At 45.0% G+C, this 25,610-nt stretch overlaps 1 protein-coding gene across 1 annotated transcript in view; it reads left to right on the plus strand.

Annotated features, from left to right (window-relative positions):
* Nucleotides 1-25,610, plus strand: part of slc8a2a (solute carrier family 8 member 2a) — a 137,182-nt gene that overhangs the window by 72,735 nt on the left and 38,837 nt on the right. The window contains exon 2 of the mRNA XM_084319909.1: nt 25,038-25,453. Within this exon, the coding sequence (XP_084176035.1) occupies nt 25,100-25,453 (354 nt within the window). The 5' untranslated portion in view covers nt 25,038-25,099. The remainder of the gene's footprint in view (nt 1-25,037; nt 25,454-25,610) is intronic.

Raw genomic sequence — 25,610 nt, forward strand, 5'->3', positions numbered from 1 at the left:
AGTCCAGAAAAGAGAGTATACATTTGACGTAGAAACTGTACATTGGAGGTTGGGTAGGTGGGGGGGGGGGGGGGGGGGGGGGGACTGTACATTGGAGGTGGGGGGGGGGGGTTGGGTAGGAGGGGTGGGTGGGGGACACTGTACAACTGTACAAGCAAAACTGTACATTGGAATATTGACAAGATCATACTTGGTCATTTACTGTACATTGGGGGGGGGGGGGGGTTGTGTTACGACATTTACATTTACTCCTGGTCAGTATTTATTTTTCATATACTAAACCAATTATCTTTAATCTTTAATTGCAGCATTAGGAGAGGTAACAAAGCTGTCAAGGGGTTAATCAAGTGGAAATCCCTCATGACAGCAGACATCACATATACATACATACATACATACATACATACATACATACATACATACATACATACATACATACATACATACATACATACATACATACATATATATTTATATACACAATATCTAAAATAAGGATAACAAAATATAATTAGCAAAAATACATTAGACAATGAACATGAACTGAACTTCAGGTAAGATTGGTATGACATGCCCGTAATAAACCTTGTGATATGAAAGACACTTTGCTTTTCATGGTTTAGGAAGTAATACCAAGCAGCGGCTTGTCCGACCTCAGTACTGTAATCGAGCACTCTTTTGGGAGAAAGCATCCGCATGCACTGCCGCAAAAGCAGGATACATCCCGGGTCTGGATTACCCCTGGTTGTGTAGATGTCAGCTATAAGCAGAAATTAAATAATAAATGTATTAAAAAAGCATATAAATCAATCAAGTTAAGCCAACTTATGACAATTCATTAATTAATTAAAACACTCTTAACAGGAGCACTCATTCAAGGGTACTACGACTATGCGTGCACCTCATGGTACCAAATCACCTCAAAGGCGCTAAAAACAAGATTACAAACATCACAAAACAAACTGGTCAGACTACTGCTTGACCTGACTCCTAGAACCCACCTCACCCCTGCCCACTTTGACAACCTAGGATGGCTTAGAGTAGACGACAGAGTACAGCAACTTGCAATGGGCCTGGTCTACAAGATACACTACACGACCAAGGTACCCATGTACATGTCAAAATACTTCCCAAAGGTCAGTGAATACCACGATCACAACACCAGAGGGAGCTCCACAAATCATGTTAAACCCAGATTCTGCACAAACAAGGATCTAAACACGTTTCGCAATTATGCCACATCAATGTGGAACGCCCTACCCAAAGCCGTAATTATTTTTTAATCCCTACCCACCTTCAAAACCGCTCTCAAAGAGCACCTATACAGGAGGTTGCAATTTGAAACTGGCCCCCGTAAATGTCCAAACCCTCCCATCCCATCCCATCCCACCCCCTCCCCCCCACCCACCACCTCCCAATGTACAGTCTCCTCCCCCTCGTATGTATATATTTTCTGTTAGGATCTTTGTTTAACAGTACTGTATATTTGCATATCGTGTATGTCACAATTGTAACAGTACTGTATATCTGTATGTCATGTATGTCATAAAAGCCATGATATATCTGTATGTTGTGTATGTCATAAATGTCATTATGAATTGAAAATGGGGGACCCTGATGTAAACAAGACGAAAGTCTTTCTCTGGTCTGCATCCCCTTAACAATTGTGTGTATTGAGCTGTACTGTATTGTACCCATTCTACAATCGATTGTGTTCAATCAATCAATGTGTTATGGTTTGTAACAGACCCCAATCGCACAACACAAGACAGGTATGAGAGTAAGCCAAAACAGGGCATTTATTTATTACATAACAAAAAGCGGCACAGTCCCTTTAAGGGAGAACACAAAAACACTAGAGTCAAAGAAATTTGGAAAATGCGGCACTGTGCCTTTAAGAGGCGAACAGGCTAAGGGACTAAGGCTAAGGGCCAGGGCTAAGGACCAGGGCTAAGTGTCAGGGCCAGGACCAGGGGCACTGGAGAGGGGGACAGGGACAGAGGCCCGGAGAAGCGGGCTGGAGACAGGGACAGAGAACAGGGTTAAGGCCTTGGACAGGGCGAGGGCCAGAGCTGCTTACAGGGATGAGGACAGGGTTCCGACGGCGGAGGCCTGGCACGGGGACAGGGGCCCGACGGCGGAGGCCTGGCACGGGAACAGGGGCCCGACGGCGGAGGCCTGGCACGGGGACCAGGGGCCCGACGGCGGAGGCCTGGTACGGGGACAGGGGCCCGACGGCGGAGGCCTGGCACGGGGATCCTCCTCCTCCTCTTCGGATGCTGCAGACGGGCAGCGCAGAACAAAGGGGGTCCCAGGGGACCGGGATGGGAACACGCCGTCCTCCCGTGGAATACTAGGGAGCGACGACGAGCCTCACCCCAGGAACGAGGATCACGAAGAGACGCCTTCCTCCCGTGGAATCGGGAGCGATGGCGTGCCGCCTTGACGTCTCTGGAGTGGGAACACTGGAAAACCTCCCGTAGAGAATTAGAGAGCGAAGACGGTGTCCCACTCCAGGCAAACGGCGACAGGTGGTGATGGCTGGGCCGTCGTCTCACGCCGGAGACACGGCAGGTGATGGTGACGTACAGAATGGTAACGTCCAGAACTCCATGAACACTGAACACAGATACAGATACAGAGTCCAGAACACAGAATCCAGAACACAGAACGACCCGACAAGGACTGGAGGAGAGTCTGCAACCTATGTACTCTCCCAAGGTGATTGCAAACTCCCAACAGGTGCGTGAAGGTAGAGGATCAAGGATGTCCAAGGGTGGGGGCTGGTGAAGAGTAGAGGAGAGTAAATCATTGCAAGGGTGGGGGCTGATGAGGAGAGTAGACAGGGAAAACACAGGAAAAAGGGGCGTGAAGGTAGAGGATCAAGGATGTCCAAGGGTGGGGGCTGGTGAAGAGTAGAGGAGAGTAAATCATCGCAAGGGTGGGGGCTGATGAGGAGAGTAGACAGGGAAAACACAGGAAAAAGGTCCAGGGACAGGCGAATCCTCACAGTACCTCCCCCTCCACGGGAGCCACCGGGCGACCCAAAAAATCAGACAGCGGGGCAGGGGACATGACAAAGCAACAAACAAAAAAAAACTGGGCCATGCTAGCAGGGGAAGATACACCTAAAGTGGGGCTAGCAGAGGGACTGGGTAGCTGCCAGAGCATTGCTAGCTACAGGGCCTATGCTAGCTGTACTGCTACATTAGCATAGAGGCTGCGCTAGCTGCCGGAGCTAGGCTAGCAGACAGGGCTGGACTAGCAAAGGAGAACAAGCTAGCTGGAAGGACAGTCCTAGCTGTGGGGAACAGGGTAGCTAACAGGGGAGCTAACGAGGCTAACAGGGGAGCTAACAGGGGAGTCAACAGGGGAACTAACAGGGGAACTAGAGGGAGCTAGAGTGGGTTAGAGGGAACTAACAGGGGCTAACTCACATACACTGTCTGTGCTGGCTGGGGTCGTCGACGGGTCGGGTCGTACTGTTATGGTTTGTAACAGACCCCAATCGCACAACACAAGACAGGTATGAGAGTAAGCCAAAACAGGGCATTTATAAAAAGCGGCACAGTCCCTTTAAGGGAGAACACAAAAACACTAGAGTCAAAGAAATCTGGAAAATGCGGCACTGTGCCTTTAAGAGGCGAACAGGCTAAGGGACTAAGGCTAAGGGCCAGGGCTAAGTGTCAGGGCCAGGACCAGGGGCACTGGAGAGGGGGACAGGGACAGAGGCCCGGAGAAGCGGGCTGGAGACAGGGACAGAGAACAGGGTTAAGGCCTTGGACAGGGCGAGGGCCAGAGCTGCTTACAGGGATGAGGACAGGGTTCCGACGCCGGAGGCCTGGCACGGGGACAGGGGCCCGACGGCGGAGGCCTGGCACGGGAACAGGGGCCCGACGGCGGAGGCCTGGCACGGGGACCAGGGGCCCGACGGCGGAGGCCTGGCACGGGGACAGGGGCCCGACGGCGGAGGCCTGGCACGGGGATCCTCCTCCTCCTCTTCGGATGCTGCAGACGGGCAGCGCAGAACAAAGGGGGTCCCAGGGGACCGGGATGGGAACACGCCGTCCTCCCGTGGAATACTAGGGAGCGACGACGAGCCTCACCCCAGGAACGAGGATCACGAAGAGACGCCTTCCTCCCGTGGAATCGGGAGCGATGGCGTGCCGCCTTGACGTCTGGAGTGGGAACACTGGAAAACCTCCCGTAGAGAATTAGAGAGCGAAGACGGTGTCCCACTCCAGGCAAACGGCGACAGGTGGTGATGGCTGGGCCGTCGTCTCACGCCGGAGACACGGCAGGTGATGGTGACGTACAGAATGGTAACGTCCAGAACTCCATGAACACTGAACACAGATACAGATACAGAGTCCAGAACACAGAATCCAGAACACAGAACGACCCGACAAGGACTGGAGGGGAGTCTGCAACCTATGTACTCTCCCGAGGTGATTGCAAACTCCCAACAGGTGCGTGAAGGTAGAGGATCAAGGATGTCCAAGGATGGGGGCTGGTGAAGAGTAGAGGAGAGTAAATCATCGCAAGGGTGGGGGCTGATGAGGAGAGTAGACAGGGAAAACACAGGAAAAAGGTCCAGGGACAGGCGAATCCTCACACAATGAATCAATCAATCAAACTTGTTCAACCTCATGTCACATGGTGAATCTTCATAGTCCCGGGCACTGTATTCAGGGATGGAGGAATCAAATTCTGGGCCGAAATGATCTCATCCTCTGTTACTATGTATAGCCTTACAGATGAGTGTGTTGCCAGTTGCTCATGCAGTGTGTTGGTGTCTGGGATGCTAGTTTCATAAGCAACAAGCCGGTCTGCTAGGTTCTTGAGTGCACCCCCTACCCCATCAGGGGCACCCTTGTCATGAGATGCCTCTGAGAAGTTCCAGGTGACATATTCAAACCCTCTCATGAAAGGCACTGTCGAGGCCAGATAGAATGCTGTCTTGTTGCGGTACTGGGAGGTGGGTCCATCTGAAATAAAATGGATGTGCTTCACTTCTGGATGTTCCTCCCGGATGGACTTGAGCACTGGATTAAGATGAGCCCACGTTGCAACAGCATCATGCTTTAGGGACGCTGACAGAGAGGCAAACGACTCCACACATCCCCCACTCAGGTATTTGACCCCACTGTATGAAGCGTCACTTGCTGGTTCCCGCCACCAAAGTGGGTGTCTTTCACTTCCCTGGTGTACTTACATTTATAGTTAGTACCCACACTATTGTAAAGATACTATTTATTTATTATTTATTCCGCCGATTTTTGTCCAGTAACTCCTGCGAGAGCTTTTTTTGGTCCAACTCGAGTTGCTATTACTTTTTGGAAAGTTTCACCGCACCGTTTGGCTACAAATCGACTTTAAACAGGAACTTTTGGTCCATGAATGGCAGAACATTCTAGAACATTTGTGATGTCACAGTAACTTGTCATAATAGAACATTCTAGACCATTTGTGATGTCACAGTATGATGTCATAATAGCACATTCTAGAACATTAGTGATGTCACAGTATGATGTCATAATAGAACATTCTAGAACATTAGTGTCACCCACACTAATTACAAGTGTGGTTCAGTCAACTCTACGACAAGCGGTTCAAAAGATACAAAAAGGGGGCGCGGCCTAAGGATCAAGATGAATCCCCTGAAGGGGAGGATCCGAACCATGGGGGCGTGGTCAACATAGAATGAAAGAGGATATCCCTACTGATTATGATGTCATAATAGAACATTCTAGAACATTTATAGAACAATTCTAACAATTCTCTCAGAAGATCTCATTCTGAAGAAGAATCAGGACTGACACATAGACTGAAGCCTGCATTTCTCAAACAAGAGGCCTAAGGTGAGTTTAATGTTCTAGAATGTTCTATTATGACATCATACTGTGACATCACAAATGTTCTAGAATGTCCTATTATGACATCATACTGTGACATCACAAATGTTCTAGAATGACCTATTATGACATATACTGTGACATCACAAATGTTCTAGAATGTTCTATTATGACAGCATACTGTAACATCACAAATGTTCTAGAATGATCTATTATGACATCATACTGTGACATCACAAATGTTCTAGAATGATCTATTATGACAGCATACTGTGACATCACAAATGTTCTAGAATGTGCTATTATGACATCATACTGTGACATCACAAATGTTCTAGAATGTATATTATGACATCATACTGTGACATCACAAATGTTCTAGAATGTTCTATTATGACATCATACTGTGACATCACAAATGTTCTAGAATGTTATATTATGACATCATACTGTGACATCACAAATGTTCTAGAATGTTCTATTATGACATCATACTGTGACATCACAAATGTTCTAGTTTGTTATATTATGACATCATACTGTGACATCACAAATGTTCTAGAATGATCTATTATGACAGCATACTGTGACATCACAAATGTTCTAGAATGTGCTATTATGACATCATACTGTGACATCACAAATGTTCTAGAATGTATATTATGACATCATACTGTGACATCACAAATGTTCTAGAATGTTCTATTATGACATCATACTGTGACATCACAAATGTTCTAGAATGTTATATTATGACATCATACTGTGACATCACAAATGTTCTAGAATGTTCTATTATGACATCATACTGTGACATCACAAATGTTCTAGTTTGTTATATTATGACATCATACTGTGACATCACAAATGTTCTAGTTTGTTATATTATGACGTCATACTGTGACATCACAAATGTTCTAGAATGTTCTATTATGACATCATACTGTCACATCACAAATGTTCTAGAATGGTCTATTATGACATCATACTGTGACATCACAAATGTTCTAGAATGTTCTATTATGACATCATACTGTCACACACAAATGTTCTAGAATGTTCTATTATGACATCATACTGTGACATCACAAATGTTCTAGAATGTTCTGCCATTCATTCCTTATGACAAATTTCCCGTTTAAAGTCGATTTGTAGCCAAACGGTGTGGTGAAACTTTCCAAAAGGTTATAGCAACTCGAGTTGGACCAAGCCGGTTGTTTCTCTTTTTTTTTTATCCACTTTTTCTCCCATTTCTTTTATATTTTTCTCCTATCCCAATTTCGCCTCGCCAATTCTCCCTTCAATTCACCCCTCCCCTGTCTCGAACATTGCCAGACCATGCCTCCTACTGGTCGGCTGCAGTGATGACGAAGCCTTGCATCACGTGTCCCCTCCGGTACACGAGGAGGCAGCCGTCGCATCTTTTCACCTGTGCAGCGCGATCTCAAAGTGGCGAGGAGTAACTCGTGGGAGGCTCAAGCTGCCCCCGTTACTTCCTGATTCTGCTGTACAGGCGCACCAACCGACCTGTAGGAGTCGCTGTCCACAACGTCCGATCCCCACCGGCTTTCCCACCCCCTAATACTGCCAATTGTATTAGTATGAACGACCAGCCAAGCCGGAAGCAACGCAGAGAGCTGGGCTCGAACCCAGCATCTCCTGCGTTAGTGGCGAGCGCCTTGCCCACTGTGCCACTTAGCTGCCCTCAAGCCGGTCGTTTTTTATAATTTTTTTTTATCCACCTTTTCTCCCATTTTCAATTTTTCTCCCATCCCAATTTCGTATCATCCAATTCAACCCTCCCCTGTCACGAACGCTGTTTCTTGCCTCCCACAAGCCGGCTGCAATGTGGACTAAGTCATACATAGCACAAGTCCCCTCCGATACTCGAGGTAACAGCAATCTTTTCACCTGCGCGGCGCGATCTTTCAGCGTCAGGGGTCTGCGCTTTGGAGGGGCGCCGCCCCCATCGCTTCCTGATTCTACTGCGCAGGCGCACCAACCGACCTGTAGGAGTCGCTGTCCACAACGCCCAATCCCCACCCATCAGTTTCCCAGCCCCTAATACTGTCAATGTGTATTAGTACGGACGACCAGCTAAACTGAAAGCAATGTGGAGCGCTGGGCTCGAACAGGCGAACCCAGCGTCTCCAGTATTCGTGGTGAGTGCCTTGCCCACTGCACCACGTAGCCGCCACTCAAGCCGGTCGATTTGATACCTTACACTTGTGTGTGGTGTGAAAGCTCTGGCAGGTGTTACTGGACAAAAATCGGCAGAATAAATAATAAATAAATAAAAATAAATAAATAAATAGTATAGATTACAATAGTGTGGGTGGTCACCTCACTGTAATCAATGTGGACGGCCACCTCTTTCTCAGTAAGGCTCTCCTTGAGTGACTTCAGCCTCTGGAACTGGTGCTGGAGGTTATACACATGAATGGCCAGTATATTTACATGGTCCTGAGTGAGGTCAACAAGTTTGTTGATAGATGTGTGTGTCTTCTCCAGTGCTGTGTTTTTGACATTCATCTCCTCCAGTGCACCATCTTTTCCCTTTTTTGTGATTTTACCTGTCCGGGTAACCCACTGGTCCCAGGACATTTTGTTTCCCTTGGTTGATGGATCAATAGTTGTAGGGAAGGTTTTGCCTTGGCATTGGATGCACCTTCTGTACATGCATTCCATATCACTTGAGCTGCAGACACAGGACTCAACTATTTCAGTTGTGGATGGTGTGGCAACAATCCCAAGCAGTGGCGTAACTCTCTCTCAATGTGTGCGGGGGACAGATTTGGGGGCGTGGCGAGTGGCGTCGATGGGGGGGGGGTTAGGGGGGGCCCCGTCTACCTAGATTTCTTTTAAATACCAGGGGTGCAATACCGCATTTTCCCAGGCGGTGGCGCCATTTCTCCATGTAAACGACACACAATGTAAACAAGCATTTCAAAGTATTGTTGTGACAAATAATAAACAAATTTGAAAGGTTTATGGTGAAAGAACATTTATTATATGGTGCTTCAATTAGCAATTATGAACACAGTAATACAAGATATGCATGATAAAAAAAAAGACATGCTAAGTTCCTGAGAAACACTACTATACAATATACAATTTTAGCTCTTAATGTATATCACCTTTACCTATCACCAATCACTTTTAATCAAATTTAATTACAGGTACAAAACGTTAACATAAATCACTCTTATGCACTGGTACATAAGTTATATAACAAACCTGTTTAATAAAACTCTAACCCTTATGGTCATGCCTGCATCGATTGTGCAATAATCCAATACTAAAATACCTGAGAGGGCACTGGTTCCTATGTAGACTACTATACAATTTTAACTCTGTCATTATTATACTTAATGTATCTAAACTATATTATACAAGAGCCACATGTGCTCTTTCCTTAAAGTGACTTTTTATATACCTCATTCCTTTAACGTGACTTCTCCATTATTTAAATTCAACCTCCGGAGTCCTCTGAAACTCCTCTCAGAAGTAGCTTCAGCAGAGGATGTGGGAACAACCAGCAATAGCCTCACAAGGACTAGGCGACAGCGTAGCAAAACTTAGTTTGCTTTGAAGAAGTAGCTTTCTCCTCTTGGGCGACGGTGCCATCTCGTTGTTGCATGCACGCAGGTAGGAGTCGGACATAGCACTGTCGAATGTCTTATCTTATCTCTCTTTATACCGTATGTGATGACGTATTTTAACACACACCTCGGCTGACGACCCGAGCTATTATTATGCAAAGACGAGTACTTTAGCGAGTGGGTACTTGGCCCGTGCAGGGCAAGAATGCGACCCCCATCTACTGCTCTTTGCATAATAATAGGACAGGTAGTCAGACTCAGCTCTTTGGACGGTAAAACGTGGGAGGTACAATAACTGCATTCTGAAAACATGCGGGGGACACTTTCCGATGTCCCCGGCGTCAGTTACGCCCCTGATCCCAAGCTGGTGAAGCTTCTTGATTTTGAATTGGAAATTCTCGTGGATTTTGCAGGCACAGGTTTCTCTTTGGGAGACGTTGGGTCTCACGGTCCAAAAGGGCTTCAGTCTGCAGAACTGAGCCCTTGAGAGTTTGTAGCGAGGATGCTGACTGAAAAATTTAACATGTAGTCTCTCCATAGTGTCAGTCAGTGCCCTCTTCCTGAACACTTGTCCTTTCTTTCGGACTTCCCCTGTTTTGTCATTGATGACGGTTGAGTTGTCATCCTGGTGCAAGAAACGACTCACAACATGTCCCATCAATCGTCTCTGGCTGTTGTTGGGCAGGGTCTTGGGCTCTCTCCGGTGGGTGGCTCTCTTCTCAATGGTGCCTATCAAAGGTGCTGGTCCTTTTTTGTTTTTTCTTGTAGCCTTCTAAGCTGCTTCGTTAGGTTAGAGTATTTTCGGGACTGGATTTCCAGTTGATCTTTTGTCGCCCTCAGTTTTGACCTCAGTGAGGTTATGGTTGCCTTCCTTTTTCTTCCTGCTTTGGGGGTGGAGGTCTGCTCTGGTGTTGGGCAGTTCAAAGGTGGCTCGGGAGGGCTTGGTACTACCTGGACATCCTGCATCCTCCTTTTTCTTCTTGCTTTGGGGGTGGACGTCTGCTCTGGTGTTGGGCAGTTTGATGGCAGTTCTGGGGGGCTTGGTGGTACCGGTAGGCCTCCATCTTGCTCCGGTACCTGTGCGGCATCTGGCTCATTGATGGAGGGAGGGGTCAAATCCAAGATGGCATTCAGTGTTTTCTTTTTAGCATAATGCCTGTTCGAATTTTCTCTCCATTGTTTTTGTTTCCTTTCATATTGTTTGGAGGTAAGAGCTTCCATTTTCTTGATCTTACCATTTTCCTTTCGTGTGTGTGTGTGTGTGTGTGTGTTAAGGCTGAGCCCGAACGTTCGAACGTTCGAACGTTCGTTCGTTAAGCTGACATTCGGACTTTAATTAATGGGTTCGAACGTTCGGTGAAAAAAAATAAAGCAGGCGCAACGACGGTGAGGCGATGTGAAGCGGCGCGTCCCCCGAGTCGCTCGGCTCAACCAGTATGGTCTCTGCCGGGCTGTTGCTGGATACTCAACCAGAGCTCTAGTCTCAACCAATGCAATAGAACAATTTTGATTGAATGACAGGCGATTCTGCCAATTACGTCACACCGCTTGCACCCGCCTCTGCTGTTACCACCAATCGGCAAGCGTTTATTATTTTTTTTACTTCCGGCAATGCCGCCATTGATCTGCTTGAGAGAAGCATTAACGTAGCGTTAGCTCCCCGCCGAGGAAGTAAAAGTCGTAACAACTTTCCATAGGTGAACCTGCGGAAGGATCATTAATGAATACCAGCCTTTTTCGGCCACGGAGCGCGAGCTTCATGGCGGGAGGTGGTTGCGTTGGAAACAACTCTGGCCGAGGCGGCAGGCGTGTTGGGAGCCCGGCGGGACCCCCGCGCCGGTGTCTCTCTGTCTCTCTGCCGTCCCCCGTTCAGAGGTAGACGGTGGAAGGAGCCGAGGCGCGCGCCTCTCTCCTTCCCGTCGACCAAGAGTGAATACCTGTTATTGAACGTGTAACACTAACTATATAACGTGAATGCCACAAAACGAATGCATTTGTTTATCTAGCCCCTTACGTGACTGCGGTGTGCAAGGGCTATTGTTTATCATAAGTAGGAACTTTATGCAGTACTCAGTAGCTTGTTTATTTTCTTCTGAGTGCTTTGTTTAATTACATGTTTACATGAACAGCCACCACTGTAAACAACATGTTTTTTCACCAATAGATTATGCAATGCCGCCCTCCGTAGGATCTATAATAATAAAAAAAAAATATATATATATATACAAAAAAAAAAAGAGTAATAAAATTCTTTTTTTTATTAAAAAATTTACAAAAAACGAACGTTCGAACGTTCGTTCGATAAACCCTGGCGAACGTTCGAACCCTAAAAACAGGGTTCGGGCTCAGCCTTAGTGTGTGTGTGTGTGTGTGTGTGTCCTACAGTAGGGACTGAATGGCTTACAAAGTGCGAGTGTGTACACATCCTTTAGTAAGGGCCAGAAAGCTGGACATCCTATCAACTAAATGGCTTGTATGAGGCTATCTATAAACTAGCATGTTTGCTAATGACTGTACCATTTCCAACCCCCCTAACCTCTCTCTCTCCTTCCTTCTGTACTCGCCCAGCAGGTCAGGGTTGTTGTAAACCTTTTCTCTGAATTTTGCTAGCCTAGCCTTTGCTAACGCCTTCTTTTTCTCAGTGGCTGACTGTCTGCAATGAAACAGGAAAGTTAGTAAATTACATCAAAATGAACTGTTGATGATACACATTTTATTATTACTATGTAATTACAACCTTATGAACACTTAATGTTGAAGTGTTACCAACTATTACTATTTAATGACAAAGTTATGTGATGTGTTACCAAATTCTCATTGCCGAAAGAGAAGTTCTCATTACCGAAACACCCATTAAAATGTTGCGGTATATGAGAAGTGTGTTGCGGAGGATGAGAGGAGTTAGCATTTTTAGCTAACAATGGAGAAGCCATGATGACATCAGCAAAAAAAATTAATGGTACATAGAAATCAATGTGGACGCATTGCGCTAATGAGACTAAAATATTAAAATAATTAATTGTTATGAGAAAACAACTCATTGTACAAGAAAGAGCACATTTTTATCTTTAACACTTTAACTGCCGAAAACGCATTCCCCGCCATGCTCAAGTTGCCGAGGACGCCGTAACTCGTCTTTGATATCAATATTTCAAAAATCTGTGATCGAAATCATATTTCCGTTCCGGAGCCTTGACACACAGTGCTGATCTCCTCTCAACCCTCTAGCGGTTCAAGAGCGCCATCTGGTGGCCGATCGGCAGATCGAAACCGGATATCAACCTTTGAACCGGCAGGACTCACTCCAGATGGGGTCCGGGCACTCGCTAATGTTAGAGAGACTCTGTCTTCACACAGTGAACATCGATCGGTGGAAATAACTCGAAAAAACAACATGATTTGGACGTATATACTATTATACAACCTGGAAATAGATCGGGCATTTCAACATCCCATAATCGAAAACTGTCTACTCCACGCTGATCGCCTAAACGGCCCGAGGAGACTGGGGTGAGTTTTAGCGTGTAGTATTACCGTGTTCGATATAAACTGCTATGATGAACATATGACCCACATTAGATGAATGGTATAACGTTGCCCACGGAATTATAAACGCCCCCTCGCCCATCCGGTCAACATCAGATGACGTGTAGTAAATTCTAGAAGTACATCCAGTTGAAATTTTTGATCTCGCACAGATTCCTACCAAACTGTATTTGATCATCAATATAATGCATTTGGGGCTATAAATCACGTTCTGGAAAAAGCTGCAGAAAGAGATGAAAATATACTTATACTTTAGACCATATTTTAGTATGAATATGTGAATGAAAAAGTTTAACGTTGCTACACCATGAACAATACATATTAGGACATTGAATGGGCCCTAATAATGGCAATCTAGCAATAGAATTTAAAAAGTTATAGCCCTGCAAAGAAGGGGAACTTCTCCATGTTAAATAGAGCTGGCAAGGGATGGTATATCATGAATTTAACCTTGGGCAATCAAAGTGTTAATATTATGTTTTGTTTACTTGAATAAATGCTAACCTTTATTTAGAAAATATCACGGCCATGGTAAATCATTGATTTCATGAGAATGACCCAGCGCTCCTGTGGAGAGAAGACAGGCTGAGGTAGACCTGAGGGACTGAGAGGGTTGGTAGGAGGAGAGAAGACAGGCTGAGGTAGACCTGAGCGACTGAGAGGGTTGGTAGGAGGAGAGAAGACAGGTTGAGGTAGACCTGAGGGACTGAGAGGGTTGGTAGGTGGAGAGAAGACAGGCTGAGGTAGACCTGAGGGACTGAGAGGGTTGGTAGGAGGAGAGAAGACAGGCTGAGGTAGACCTGAGGGACTGAGAGGGTTGGTAGGTGGAGAGAAGACAGGCTGAGGTAGACCTGAGGGACTGAGAGGGTTGGTAGGAGGAGAGAAGACAGGCTGAGGTAGACCTGAGCGACTGAGAGGGTTGGTAGGAGGAGAGAAGGCAGACAGAGGTAGACCTGAGGGACTGAGAGGGTTGGTAGGAGGAGAGAAGACAGGCTGAGGTAGACCTGAGGGACTGAGAGGGTTGGTAGGAGGAGAGAAGACAGGCTGAGGTAGACCTGAGGGACTGAGAGGGTTGGTAGGAGGAGAGAAGGCAGACAGAGGTAGATCTGAGGGACTGAGAGGGTTGGTAGGAGGAGAGAAGACAGGCTGAGGTAGATCTGAGGGACTGAGAGGGTTGGTAGGAGGAGAGAAGACAGGCTGAGGTAGACTTGAGGGACTGAGAGGGTTGGTAGGAGGAGAGAAGACAGGCTGAGGTAGACCTGAGGGACTGAGAGGGTTGGTAGGTGGAGAGAAGGCAGACAGAGGTAGATCTGAGGGACTGATTAAGACACGACGTGGAATCGAGCAGACGCGCTGATCAGAGACTTTGAAATCCCTCCTCACCCTCGCTGGGTGGGGGAGGGGAAGTGCCACATCATCGCTAGCTTCGGCTAACAGGGTCTACGACGAGGCCTCAGAACCATTGGACTAATGAGAGAAGAGACGGTGGAGAATAATGAATTTAGTTTTTCTTCAAGGACTGTTCAAAGACATTACAGAATGGGTTACATCTCGTACGAAGCTATGTTTATGAAAAAAGTAAAATGACACAACGCGGAGGTCAGTCACGGAGCAGCAGATGACAAGTGGATTGAATGATTAAAGGCTAGAAACACTGTTATCTTACAACTAGTCTGGACAAGGCCTGATAGGGGAGAGGAGGTCAGTGAGATATGGGGGGGGGCAGTTGGTGAAGGGCTTTGTAGGTGAAGACCAGGGTTTTGTAATTGATCCGGTAGGAGACAGGCAGCCACTGGAGGTCTTTTAGGACTCAGGTGATGAGGTGGTAGGACTCGTTGGATGCGTTCTGGACCAGTTGGAGTCTATTGATGGAGCTATAGCACTGATGCCATAGGGCAAAGTAAAATATATTGTTGGTTTCCTGTTGGTTGTCAGTTTGGCCATGGGTAGGTAGGGAATTTATTTTATTTTATTTTTTTATTTTATTCTTTCCCACGGTGACTATGGATAGGGAATTTCTTTATTTAATTAAAATGTTCACAACAACATGGATGCATGTACTCTGCCAGCATGTTTAATATCCATAATACTAAATGTTTGACTAAGATTTCTATGAAACTTTATTCTTTAAAAAAAAAATCTGATTTTTTATTTTTATTTTTTATATATATATATATAATTTTTTTTTCAAAACTCATAAAATATATTGGGTCGCACCTAAATCGGCAGGGTCGGTCGGCAACCGGAAACCAACTATTAATTTTGTTAGGCCTAGAGGAGTGAGTTGCAGTAGTCAAGACGGGAGGAGATGAAGTCATGGATCAGTGTTTCAACTACAGGGCCCCTGTGCCTCAAATAGATTCGCTATCAGCTCTATCTTCAATCTTTCAAAATGTTCAGTTGCTATCGCTATCAGCTCTATCTTTAATCTTTCAAAATGTTCAGTTGCTATTGCATGCACTCATCTGTGTTTCACTACACACTTGAGTGCATGCTTACCAACTGTTAGTCTGCAACACTACTATCACCGACATCTAAGAAGGGAGATCCCCCCTTGAATGGCCCTTCTAAGGTTTCTCTCCTCCACACTGCCTGTGGAGCATTTTTCCCTATTGTTAGGTTTTAGTGAGTTTTTCCTTACCTTCGCGTGGGGTATGTCTGGGAGTGCTTGCATTCTTTCATTTATTTGCATTTATTTTAAATTTGTTGGACCTTATGGTGTTCTTGTTCTGTTCTTGACTTATTGTTATGTTTTCTTCTTGACTTGTTTAAAGAAGACATGTACGGCCCATGGGGACATTAACGTGTGTTGTCGGGCCTTATAAATAAATTTGATTTGATTTGATTTGACTTAAGAGGGAGGGTCGGATCTTAACAATATTGTGGAGGTGGTAGAAGGAGGATTTGACCATTTGGTGGATGTGAGGGCAGAGGGAGAGGGTTGGACCAAGGATGGGTGCTTGGGTGGAGAGGGAGACAATGGTGCCATCAATGGAGGTTGTGGGGTTTATGACTTTGCTGAGGGGTGGGTTTTGGGGGGATTTGGTGCTGATGTATATCTGATTATCGTCGGCGTGAAAGTCCAGGTTGAAATGGTGGTGAATCTGACCAAGAGGGAGGATGTAGATGATGATGAAGAGGAATGCACATAGTACAGAACCCTGACTGTCGATGTATCAGAGGAGTAGTTGTTGAGGGAAACAAAGCTGGTCTGTTGGTGAGCCTGAGGTAGGGGCGGAGCCAGCAGAGTGTGTTGTCTTTATTACTGAGGTCTTGGAGTCTGACATGACTTTATGGCTCATGGTGTCAAAGGCAGCACTCAGGTCAAGGAGGATGAGGATATTAGCAGAGGTTGATTGATTGATTGATTGATTGATTGATTGGAATTCTTTAGTGATCTATTCTATAAGATACAAGTGGACCCTCTAGCGAGAGATCAAAAGGATAAAAACGAGTGCTGTCAATCGATACAAATATTTAATCTGATTAATCGCATGATTGTCCATAGTTAACTTGCGAGTTTTCGCAAATTAATCGCATTTTCTTCTACCTTAAACAGATATTTTTCAAGTTCCAAGTTTTAATACTCTTATCAACATGAGAGTCAACAAATGCTTGCTTTATGCAGCCATTTAACACAAAAGGATGACCCTCATGCATTGCAAATTTGCATCAAATTCAAAACAGAGTGATGCACAAAATAACTTAAAGGATAATTATAATTTAAAACAATGAATAAAGTGTGCATGAAATAATAGGGGAAAGAAAACGTTAGGAACTTGTTACATTCACTCACACAAGGGCTGAGGATTCACACCCCCGCCCCCCCCCCTATCTCTCACTCTCCCAGCTCTCTTTCTCTCTTGCCCCTTCCTCATCTCTCTCACCCCCTCCCCCCTCTCTCTCTCTCTCTATCTCACACACACACACACACACACACACACACACACACACACACACACACACACACACACACACACACACACACACACACACACTTTGAGTCAGAAACAAACATAGTATCAATAATACACCTGAGTGAAGTCTAGTAAAAAAAAAAAAAAAAAAAAGCACAAAAAGAAATTAAAGAAAGTTAATCGTGAGTTAAAAAAAAAAAAAAGTGGCGTTAATAGAATTGTGCGTTAACGCGTTAACTTTGACAGCCTTAATAAAAACACAATAAAGCCCTAAGGCGTATTTCCATTGTGGTTCTTGAAATGTTCTTTCAAGCATCAGTCAATGCAATTCGATGATGTCATAAGATTGCATTCTCCTCACTCATAAGTGTGTGAGTGCTCATAACTCAAAAGTCAAAACCCATAAAACAAAAGAAGTAAATAGAGAAATGTCTAATTTAGTAGAATTACAACATATGAGTAGATTTTGTCGGAATACCACCTTAACCACCTTGTTTGGCTAATGATACTATTTATTCTGTGCTAAACAGGGTCTAAGTGTTACTTGTTTAAGGTGTCCATGGCGTCTAGACAGATATACGATACAGTGTGAGAAACAGATAAACTCGCATAATCATTTTCTCACATCTTGTTCATTACGTTTAAAGCAAGAGTGCCATATGGTACACACCGCATCTCACCAAGTAGAAGGTACATATACCGCGCCTTACCTACAGTAGCCAGTTAACCATTACGATTAGTGCCAATGACATGTATACATGGCTTAACCGGGTTTAGTTTCTCCAAGGTCAATTTCACATACATGGGGACATTTCCTCAGGTCAATTTACTCAGGCCTAGCAGCTAATATCGTGTCAGTCGGTATGTCAAAGCAAACAAGACCATCGGTATCCAGGCTTGGGAGACTAGGGCTGTCACCTCTTCCCCAAATCAAATTCGAACTGATTCATGTAATCAGACTCATCTATTACAACCCCCGCCCCCTGATCCCAAAACATGTAACCGGTCTCTCTGCTCGTGGAGCGGCATGTCCATATCATTACTAGTCTATAAACGCGGCATGTTGTTGTTGGCACAGCTCCACAGCTGACCAGTGTTGTCTTCCTACAACAACTCACACCTCACAGGATTTCAGAGTGAGATTTCTGTTTCAGTGGCACAAACAAGCACTTTTGGTGATCGAAAAAGAAAAATCAAGCACCCTCAAAACCGCTGGAGACGAGTTGAAACGACGAGTACCGGTGTGATTGATTACTCACGCCCCCATCCCTGGTGTTGATTAGACAGCACTTGTGTGACTCATCATTACAACACAATAGCGATGACTTCAGCTGGATTACACACAAGAGTCCTCATGTGTGCACTCTGGGAGTGAGAGCTTTGAGTGATAGCTGAATGAGCCAGTTGACTACTTGAATTATTCAAAGTACAGATAAATTCCATCTAACTATGAAGGAAGGAATCTGTGTGCGTGTGTTCTGTATGTCCTTCACATACCTCGAGAACCGTTCATCCGATCGGCTTTACACTTGGCGGGTGTGTTACTGATGACCCGGGGGAGTACAGTGACAAGATGTTGGTGCCAAAGTATGACAACAAACTTTACATTTTAGATGTTGGTGCTACAGTCTGACAACAAACTTTACATTTTAGATGTTGGTGCTACAGTCTGACAACAAACTTTACATTTTAGATGTCGGTGCTACAGTCTGACAACAAACTTTACATTTTAGATGTCGGTGCTACAGTCTGACAACAAACTTTACATTTTAGATGTTGGTGCTACAGTCTGACAACACACTTTACATTTTAGATGTTGGTGCTACAGTCTGACAACAAACTTTACATTTTAGATGTTGGTGCTTCAGTATGACAACAAACTTTACATTTTAGATGTCGGTGCTACAGTCTGACAACAAACTTTACATTTTAGATGTTGGTGCTACAGTATGACAACAAACTTTACATTTTAGATGTTGGTGCTTCAGTATGACAACAAACTTTACATTTTAGATGTTGGTGCTACAGTCTGACAACAAACTTTACATTTTAGATGTCGGTGCTTCAGTCTGACAACAAACTTTACATTTTAGATGTTGGTGCTTCAGTATGACAACAAACTTTACATTTTAGATGTTGGTGCTTCAGTCTGACAACAAACTTTACATTTTAGATGTCGGTGCTACAGTCTGACAACACACTTTACATTTTAGATGTTGGTGCTTCAGTATGACAACAAACTTTACATTTTAGATGTTGGTGCTTCAGTATGACAACAAACTTTACATTTTAGATGTCGGTGCTACAGTCTGACAACAAACTTTACATTTTAGATGTTGGTGCTTCAGTCTGACAACAAACTTTACATTTTAGATGTTGGTGCTTCAGTATGACAACACACTTTACATTTTAGATGTTGGAGGGGCGGCTATGTGGCGTAGTGGGCAAGGCGCTCGCCACGGAATCTGGAGACGCTGGGCTTGCCTGTTCGAGCCCAGCGCTCCACATTGCTTTCAGTTTAGCTGGTCGTCCGTACTAATACACATTGGCCGTATTAGGGGGTGGGAAACTGATGGGTGGGGATCGGGCGTTGTGGACAGCGACTCCTACAGGTCGGTTGGTGCGCCTGCGCAGTAGAATCAGGAAGTGTCTGGGGCAGCGTGAGGCTCCCACGCGTTACTCCTCGCCACTGAGAGATCGAGCTGCGCAGGTGAAAAGATGCGACTGCTGTTACCTCAAGTACCGGAGGGGACTTGTGCTATGTATGACTTAGTCCACATTGCAGCCGGCTTGTGGGAGGCAAGAAACAGCGTTCGTGACAGGGGAGGGTTGAATTGGATGATACGAAATTGGGATGGGAGAAAAATATAGAAAAATGGGAGAAAAAGTGGATAAAAAAAAACATTTTAGATGTTGGTGCTTCAGTCTGACAACAAACTTTACATTTTAGATGTTGGTGCTTCAGTCTGACAACAAACTTTACATTTTAGATGTCGGTGCTACAGTCTGACAACACACTTTACATTTTAGATGTTGGTGCTTCAGTATGACAACAAACTTTACATTTTAGATGTTGGTGCTACAGTCTGACAACAAACTTTACATTTTAGATGTTGGTGCTTCAGTCTGACAACAAACTTTACATTTTAGATGTCGGTGCTACAGTCTGACAACACACTTTACATTTTAGATGTTGGTGCTTCAGTCTGACAACAAACTTTACATTTTAGATGTCGGTGCTACAGTCTGACAAACTTTACATTTTAGATGTCGGTGCTTCAGTCTGACAACACACTTTACACTTTAGATGTCGGTGCTACAGTCTGACAAACTTTACATTTTAGATGTTGGTGCTACAGTCTGACAAACTTTACATTTTAGATGTTGGTGCTACAGTCTGACAACAAACTTTACATTTTAGATGTTGGTGCTACAGTCTGACAAACTTTACATTTTAGATGTTGGTGCTACAGTCTGACAAACTTTACATTTTAGATGTTGGTGCTACAGTCTGACAACACACTTTACATTTTAGATGTTGGTGCTACAGTCTGACAACACACTTTACATTTTAGATGTTGGTGCTACAGTCTGACAACACACTTTACATTTTAGATGTTGGTGCTACAGTCTGACAACACACTTTACATTTTAGATGTTGGTGCTTCAGTCTGACAACAAACTTTACACTTTAGATGTCGGTGCTACAGTCTGACAACAAACTTTACATTTTAGATGTCGGTGCTTCAGTATGACAACAAACTTTACATTTTAGATGTCGGTGCTACAGTCTGACAACAAACTTTACATTTTAGATGTCGGTGCTACAGTATGACAACAAACTTTACATTTTAGATGTCGGTGCTACAGTCTGACAACTAACTTTACATTTTAGATGTCGGTGCTACAGTCTGACAACAAACTTTACATTTTAGATGTTGGAGGGGCGGCTACGTGGCGTAGTGGGCAAGGCGCTCGCCACGAAATCTGGAGACGCTGGGCTTGCCTGTTCGAGCCCAGCTCTCCACATTGCTTTCAGTTTAGCTGGTCGTCCGTACTAATACACATTGGCCGTATTAGGGGGTGGGAAACTGATGGGTGGGGATCGGGCGTTGTGGACAGCGACTCCTACAGGTCGTTGGTGCGCCTGCGCAGTAGAATCAGGAAGTGTCTGGGGCAGCGTGAGCCTCCCACGCGTTACTCCTCGCCACTGAGAGATCGAGCTGCGCAGGTGAAAAGATGCGACTGCTGTTACCTCAAGTACCGGAGGGGACTTGTGCTATGTATGACTTAGTCCACATTGCAGCCGGCTTGTGGGAGGCAAGAAACAGCGTTCGTGACAGGGGAGGGTTGAATTGGATGATATGAAATTGGGATGGGAGAAAAATATAGAAAAATGGGAGAAAAAGTGGATAAAAAAAAAACATTTTAGATGTCGGTGCTTCAGTCTGACAAATAAACTTTACATTTTAGATGTCGGTGCTTCAGTCTGACAAATAAACTTTACATTTTAGATGTCGGTGCTTCAGTCTGACAAATAAACTTTACATTTTAGATGTTGGTGCTACAGTCTGACAAACTTTACATTTTAGATGTCGGTGCTACAGTCTGACAAACTTTACATTTTAGATGTTGGTGCTACAGTCTGACAACACACTTTACATTTTAGATGTTGGTGCTACAGTCTGACAAATAAACTTTACATTTTAGATGTCGGTGCTACAGTCTGACAACAAACTACATTTTAGATGTTGGTGCTACAGTCTGACAACAAACTTTACATTTTAGATGTTGGTGCTACAGTCTGACAACCATTTGCATTTAGATAGATTTTCCATCATAATAAACTTTATTTGTATAGCACCTTTTCTACAAGCTCAAAGTGCTTCACAGCAGTAAAAGATTTAAATAAAATGTGCACAGAATTGGCAGATCAAGAGAGAATTTATTGATATTCCATACAGTTTTGCTATAGCTGGCCCTCCCAAGTTTGCTCAAATGCTGTGGGCAGGACTTATATTACAAGAAATATCATATCTACTGAACTCGTTGTGCTATTACCACCACATTTGGTGGACATGTCCGGCAGCGTGGCTACATGGGTAAAGCTCTGGGCTCATGATCGGAAGAACACTGGTTCAATCCCCGGTCAAGGCCGCTGTCGGAAGGTGGTGTTGTTCTCCAGCAGGGAGCACTCTGGACTTGTCAGTAACAATGCCCCTGTTACGGTGATAGGGACACCGTACAGCTGTGAGTGCCATCCTTCGGATGAGACATCAAACACCAGGTCCAGACTGATTTAGGTTGTTAAAGAACTCAAAGATAAGAGAGAAAGTTCCTGGCCAAATTCCCAATCAGGTTTCTGACATCAAGGCCATCTAATCATCCCTCCCCCCCTTAATTGGCTGATATCAATCCTTGTCTCCTGAGGTGTTCAGCCATTGTGTAGTGTAGTGAGACGTGTGCCTGGTGCCAGTGTATGGCAGCCATTGAGTCTGTGTAGCCCAAGTTTGGGTGCTACACAGTGGTGGTGAAGGAGGCCATTTCCACCCTACATTGTGGGGAGCGCTTAGAGTCTAGAGAAAAGCACTATATAAATGCAATGATCATTCATTCATTCACATGTGTAGGAATTATGTCTGAGTGACAATGACATTATCTGGTGCCATTTGGCCAATAGGTAGCGCTGTAGCAGCATCATCAGTGTAAATAGTGTGTCGAATGTGAAGTTGAATGGATTTGTGGTTCTCGAGAATGCTGCAAGCTGCAATAGTGTGGGGCCAAGCAATCTGCCCGTTCCAAATAGGCACAGGCATGTGCTCTGGGCAGGCAGGTTTTGAATAGGGATTGTAGTTGTTAATTGGTATATTATGCAGACATGTGACTGGTTATTTATTATACTATGCTATAGTTTGGTATTACATTTCATTATGTGGATTTCAGAATACAATTTTTATTATTTTTCTTTTTTAAAGGTCCCCTATTGTTCACTATTTGGGCAATTTTACACAATTCCTGTGAGTCTATGGAACACATCTGTAAGGTTTTCTTTTCAATAAAATTCATTGTTTTGTATTTTTAATCAAGTACTTTGGAGCACCACTTTCTCCCCTTCCAAAGTACAAGCTGTTTTTGGCTGTGCTCCGCCCATACTCGCAATGCGCTTTGATTGACAGTCACCCACCTGCACTGGCAGATACGCTAGGATGGAGGAACCTTTTCAAAGCGCACCAGTAGAGAGAGAGAGAGAGCCCCCCCCCCGAGTCCCAATCCCTCTCACCCTTTTTTTATTAGTGCAGCTGCTGTCTTCTCTGTCTGTGTGACTGGGGTGGCTAGCTAGCGGCTAACGTTAGTGGGCATCAGGAATAACGAGGATACATTGCAAAGCTTGTTAGAAGTTTTCACTGCACATAGAAACAGCGCGCGGGGGGGGGGAGCTGGGACTATTTCGACCAAAGCACTCTGGAGCTATGCTGTCGAACACTTTTGAGGAAGTGCTGACAGTGGAATAGCTGAAGGTGGCAACTCTGCTGTCGAAACCGCTTCCGCATTATTGCCACTCGCTGTGGTTTTGCTCATAATTTCAACGTATATCACAGTTGATTGTGGGCGGGCGGTGGCAGATCGGCGCCTATTCACGTCAGCGAGCGAGTCAATTCAGAATGGCTTGTTTCAGTGGGGGGAGTTATTGTCTCAGCTGAACCCCAGAAATGGGACTTGGTACAGATTTCACATTTAGTCAGTGTTGGTTGGTACAACCCCACATTGCTTGAAAACAATGCGAAACACTGGAAAAGGCCATTTTTACAATAGGGGACCTTTAAGTAGCTTGAACTACCTTTTCTAAGCAGTTTTCCTATACTTTTGTTGAGGGTAGTTTACTGTAGTTCAACTCCTTCCAGTGTGAAGTAATTAATAGTTTGCAAAACTATGGTTTCAGAGTAGCTTCCCCAACACTGCAAAACAGTTATTCATAGACACAACATTCTCTCATAGAGGTGACATGTTGAAATGGATTGTATATGTAAGGGATAATGTATAGCTACGAGGTCATTGTCGCAAAATAATTGACCGACACGGAGTTTAAAATACAGAGGCGCAGCGCCGAGGTGTTTTAAACGTCAGTGAAGGTAAATTATTTTGCGACAATGATCGAGTATAGGCTATACATTATCCCGCTTATTACATGGCTAACTTACTAACAATATACCTAATTCATTTTACATCGACAAGACGAGATCAAATGCAGACGCAGTTCTGTTCTGGCTCCGCTGTCATCGTCACACACACTCCGCTGTCAGTGCAGCCAGCAGGTGTGTCTGATTGGCTGCACACCATGATGCAGTGTGTCAGTGGCCTTGATTGCGAACAGCTGCGCACAGAGGTCATTATTGTTCCACAGAGGTCCGTTATCGAGTAATATCGGACATCTGACGAGCGCTATTGACCAATCACAAGCAAGCATTTCGGCGAATGTGAAAACGCCATGTAATAAATACCCATAACCACCTAAAATCGTATGGGTCTCAGAGGGTCAAAGGACAGTTCGGGATATACCTAGGGCTGACCTCGACTTTATTTAAAAAAAAAAAAAATTATTTTGTTCATTAGATGGGTGAAATCCTCTTTCAGTGCCTCTGTGCCCGTTTTCTTAGGCAGTTAGCTTCTCTGGTATGCGCACTATTAGCGTTAGCCACGCTTCTAGGCGTCTTTGCTTTTGGAAAGAATTAAAAAAAAATATATAATATATTGGCAGTCGACTACGGCTCCTTTTGATCGATTAGTCGACTAATCGGGGTCAGCCCTACCTAGATGATCTTTCTATCATCTAGCATCAGGTTGAACGTCAGTTGGACCATGAATGAGTCAGGAATTATCCTCCTAAAACAATCATTGCCACATACTGCAAGAACTCTCAATTTTACATTGATTATATGATACTCTACAAGATCTTCTTGAACCTCAGATGTGTTTACACCTGAAAGAAGCATTAAAGAACCATTTTGTATTTAGAGTGTGAGCCTTTGAATACATGAGATTGGTTCTCTGCTGTGGTGGTTCTTGACACACTCTTCCTTCCCTAAACGTGTCTCCACTTCTTCCTCTTGTCTCCTCAGGAGAGTCTTCAACCACAGCTGCCGCTCCGGTGACCCCAGGCGCCGTCTGACTCAGGGATAGCATGGGGCCCCTCCCCTCTCTCCCCTTCCCCCTCATCTTCCTCCTCCTCTCGCTCCTCCTCCTCCTACCGCCGCAACTCTGCGGCTCCTCGGCCGTGCCCCAGACGATGGAGCGGGCGTCGGGCACCCAGCAGCCCCATCCCTCGGGAAACATCACGGGCCACAAGCTGAAGTGTATGACCCCGGTGGTGTGTCGGCCCGGCGTCCTGCTGCCCGTGTGGCTGCCGCTCAGCCCCCCGGTGGGCGAGCAGGCGGGCAGGGCGGTGCTGTACTTCAGCTGCCTCATGTACATGTTCATGGGCGTGTCCATCATCGCCGACCGTTTCATGGCCTCAATAGAGGTCATCACCTCACAGGTATGCACTTCACTATGTGCACTTTAAGACTCTGTCCCACGCTATTACCTGCACCTGAAATGCTCAAGCTGAGTATCAAGTAGCGATATGTTCACTGTTAACCGTTTCGCGGCCAACCACGTATATATACGTGATTGGGCACCATCCTTAAAAGGCC

This window comes from Notolepis coatsorum (assembly GCF_963971535.1).
Source record: "Notolepis coatsorum genome assembly, chromosome: 8".
Classification (NCBI taxonomy): domain Eukaryota; kingdom Metazoa; phylum Chordata; class Actinopteri; order Aulopiformes; family Paralepididae; genus Notolepis; species Notolepis coatsorum.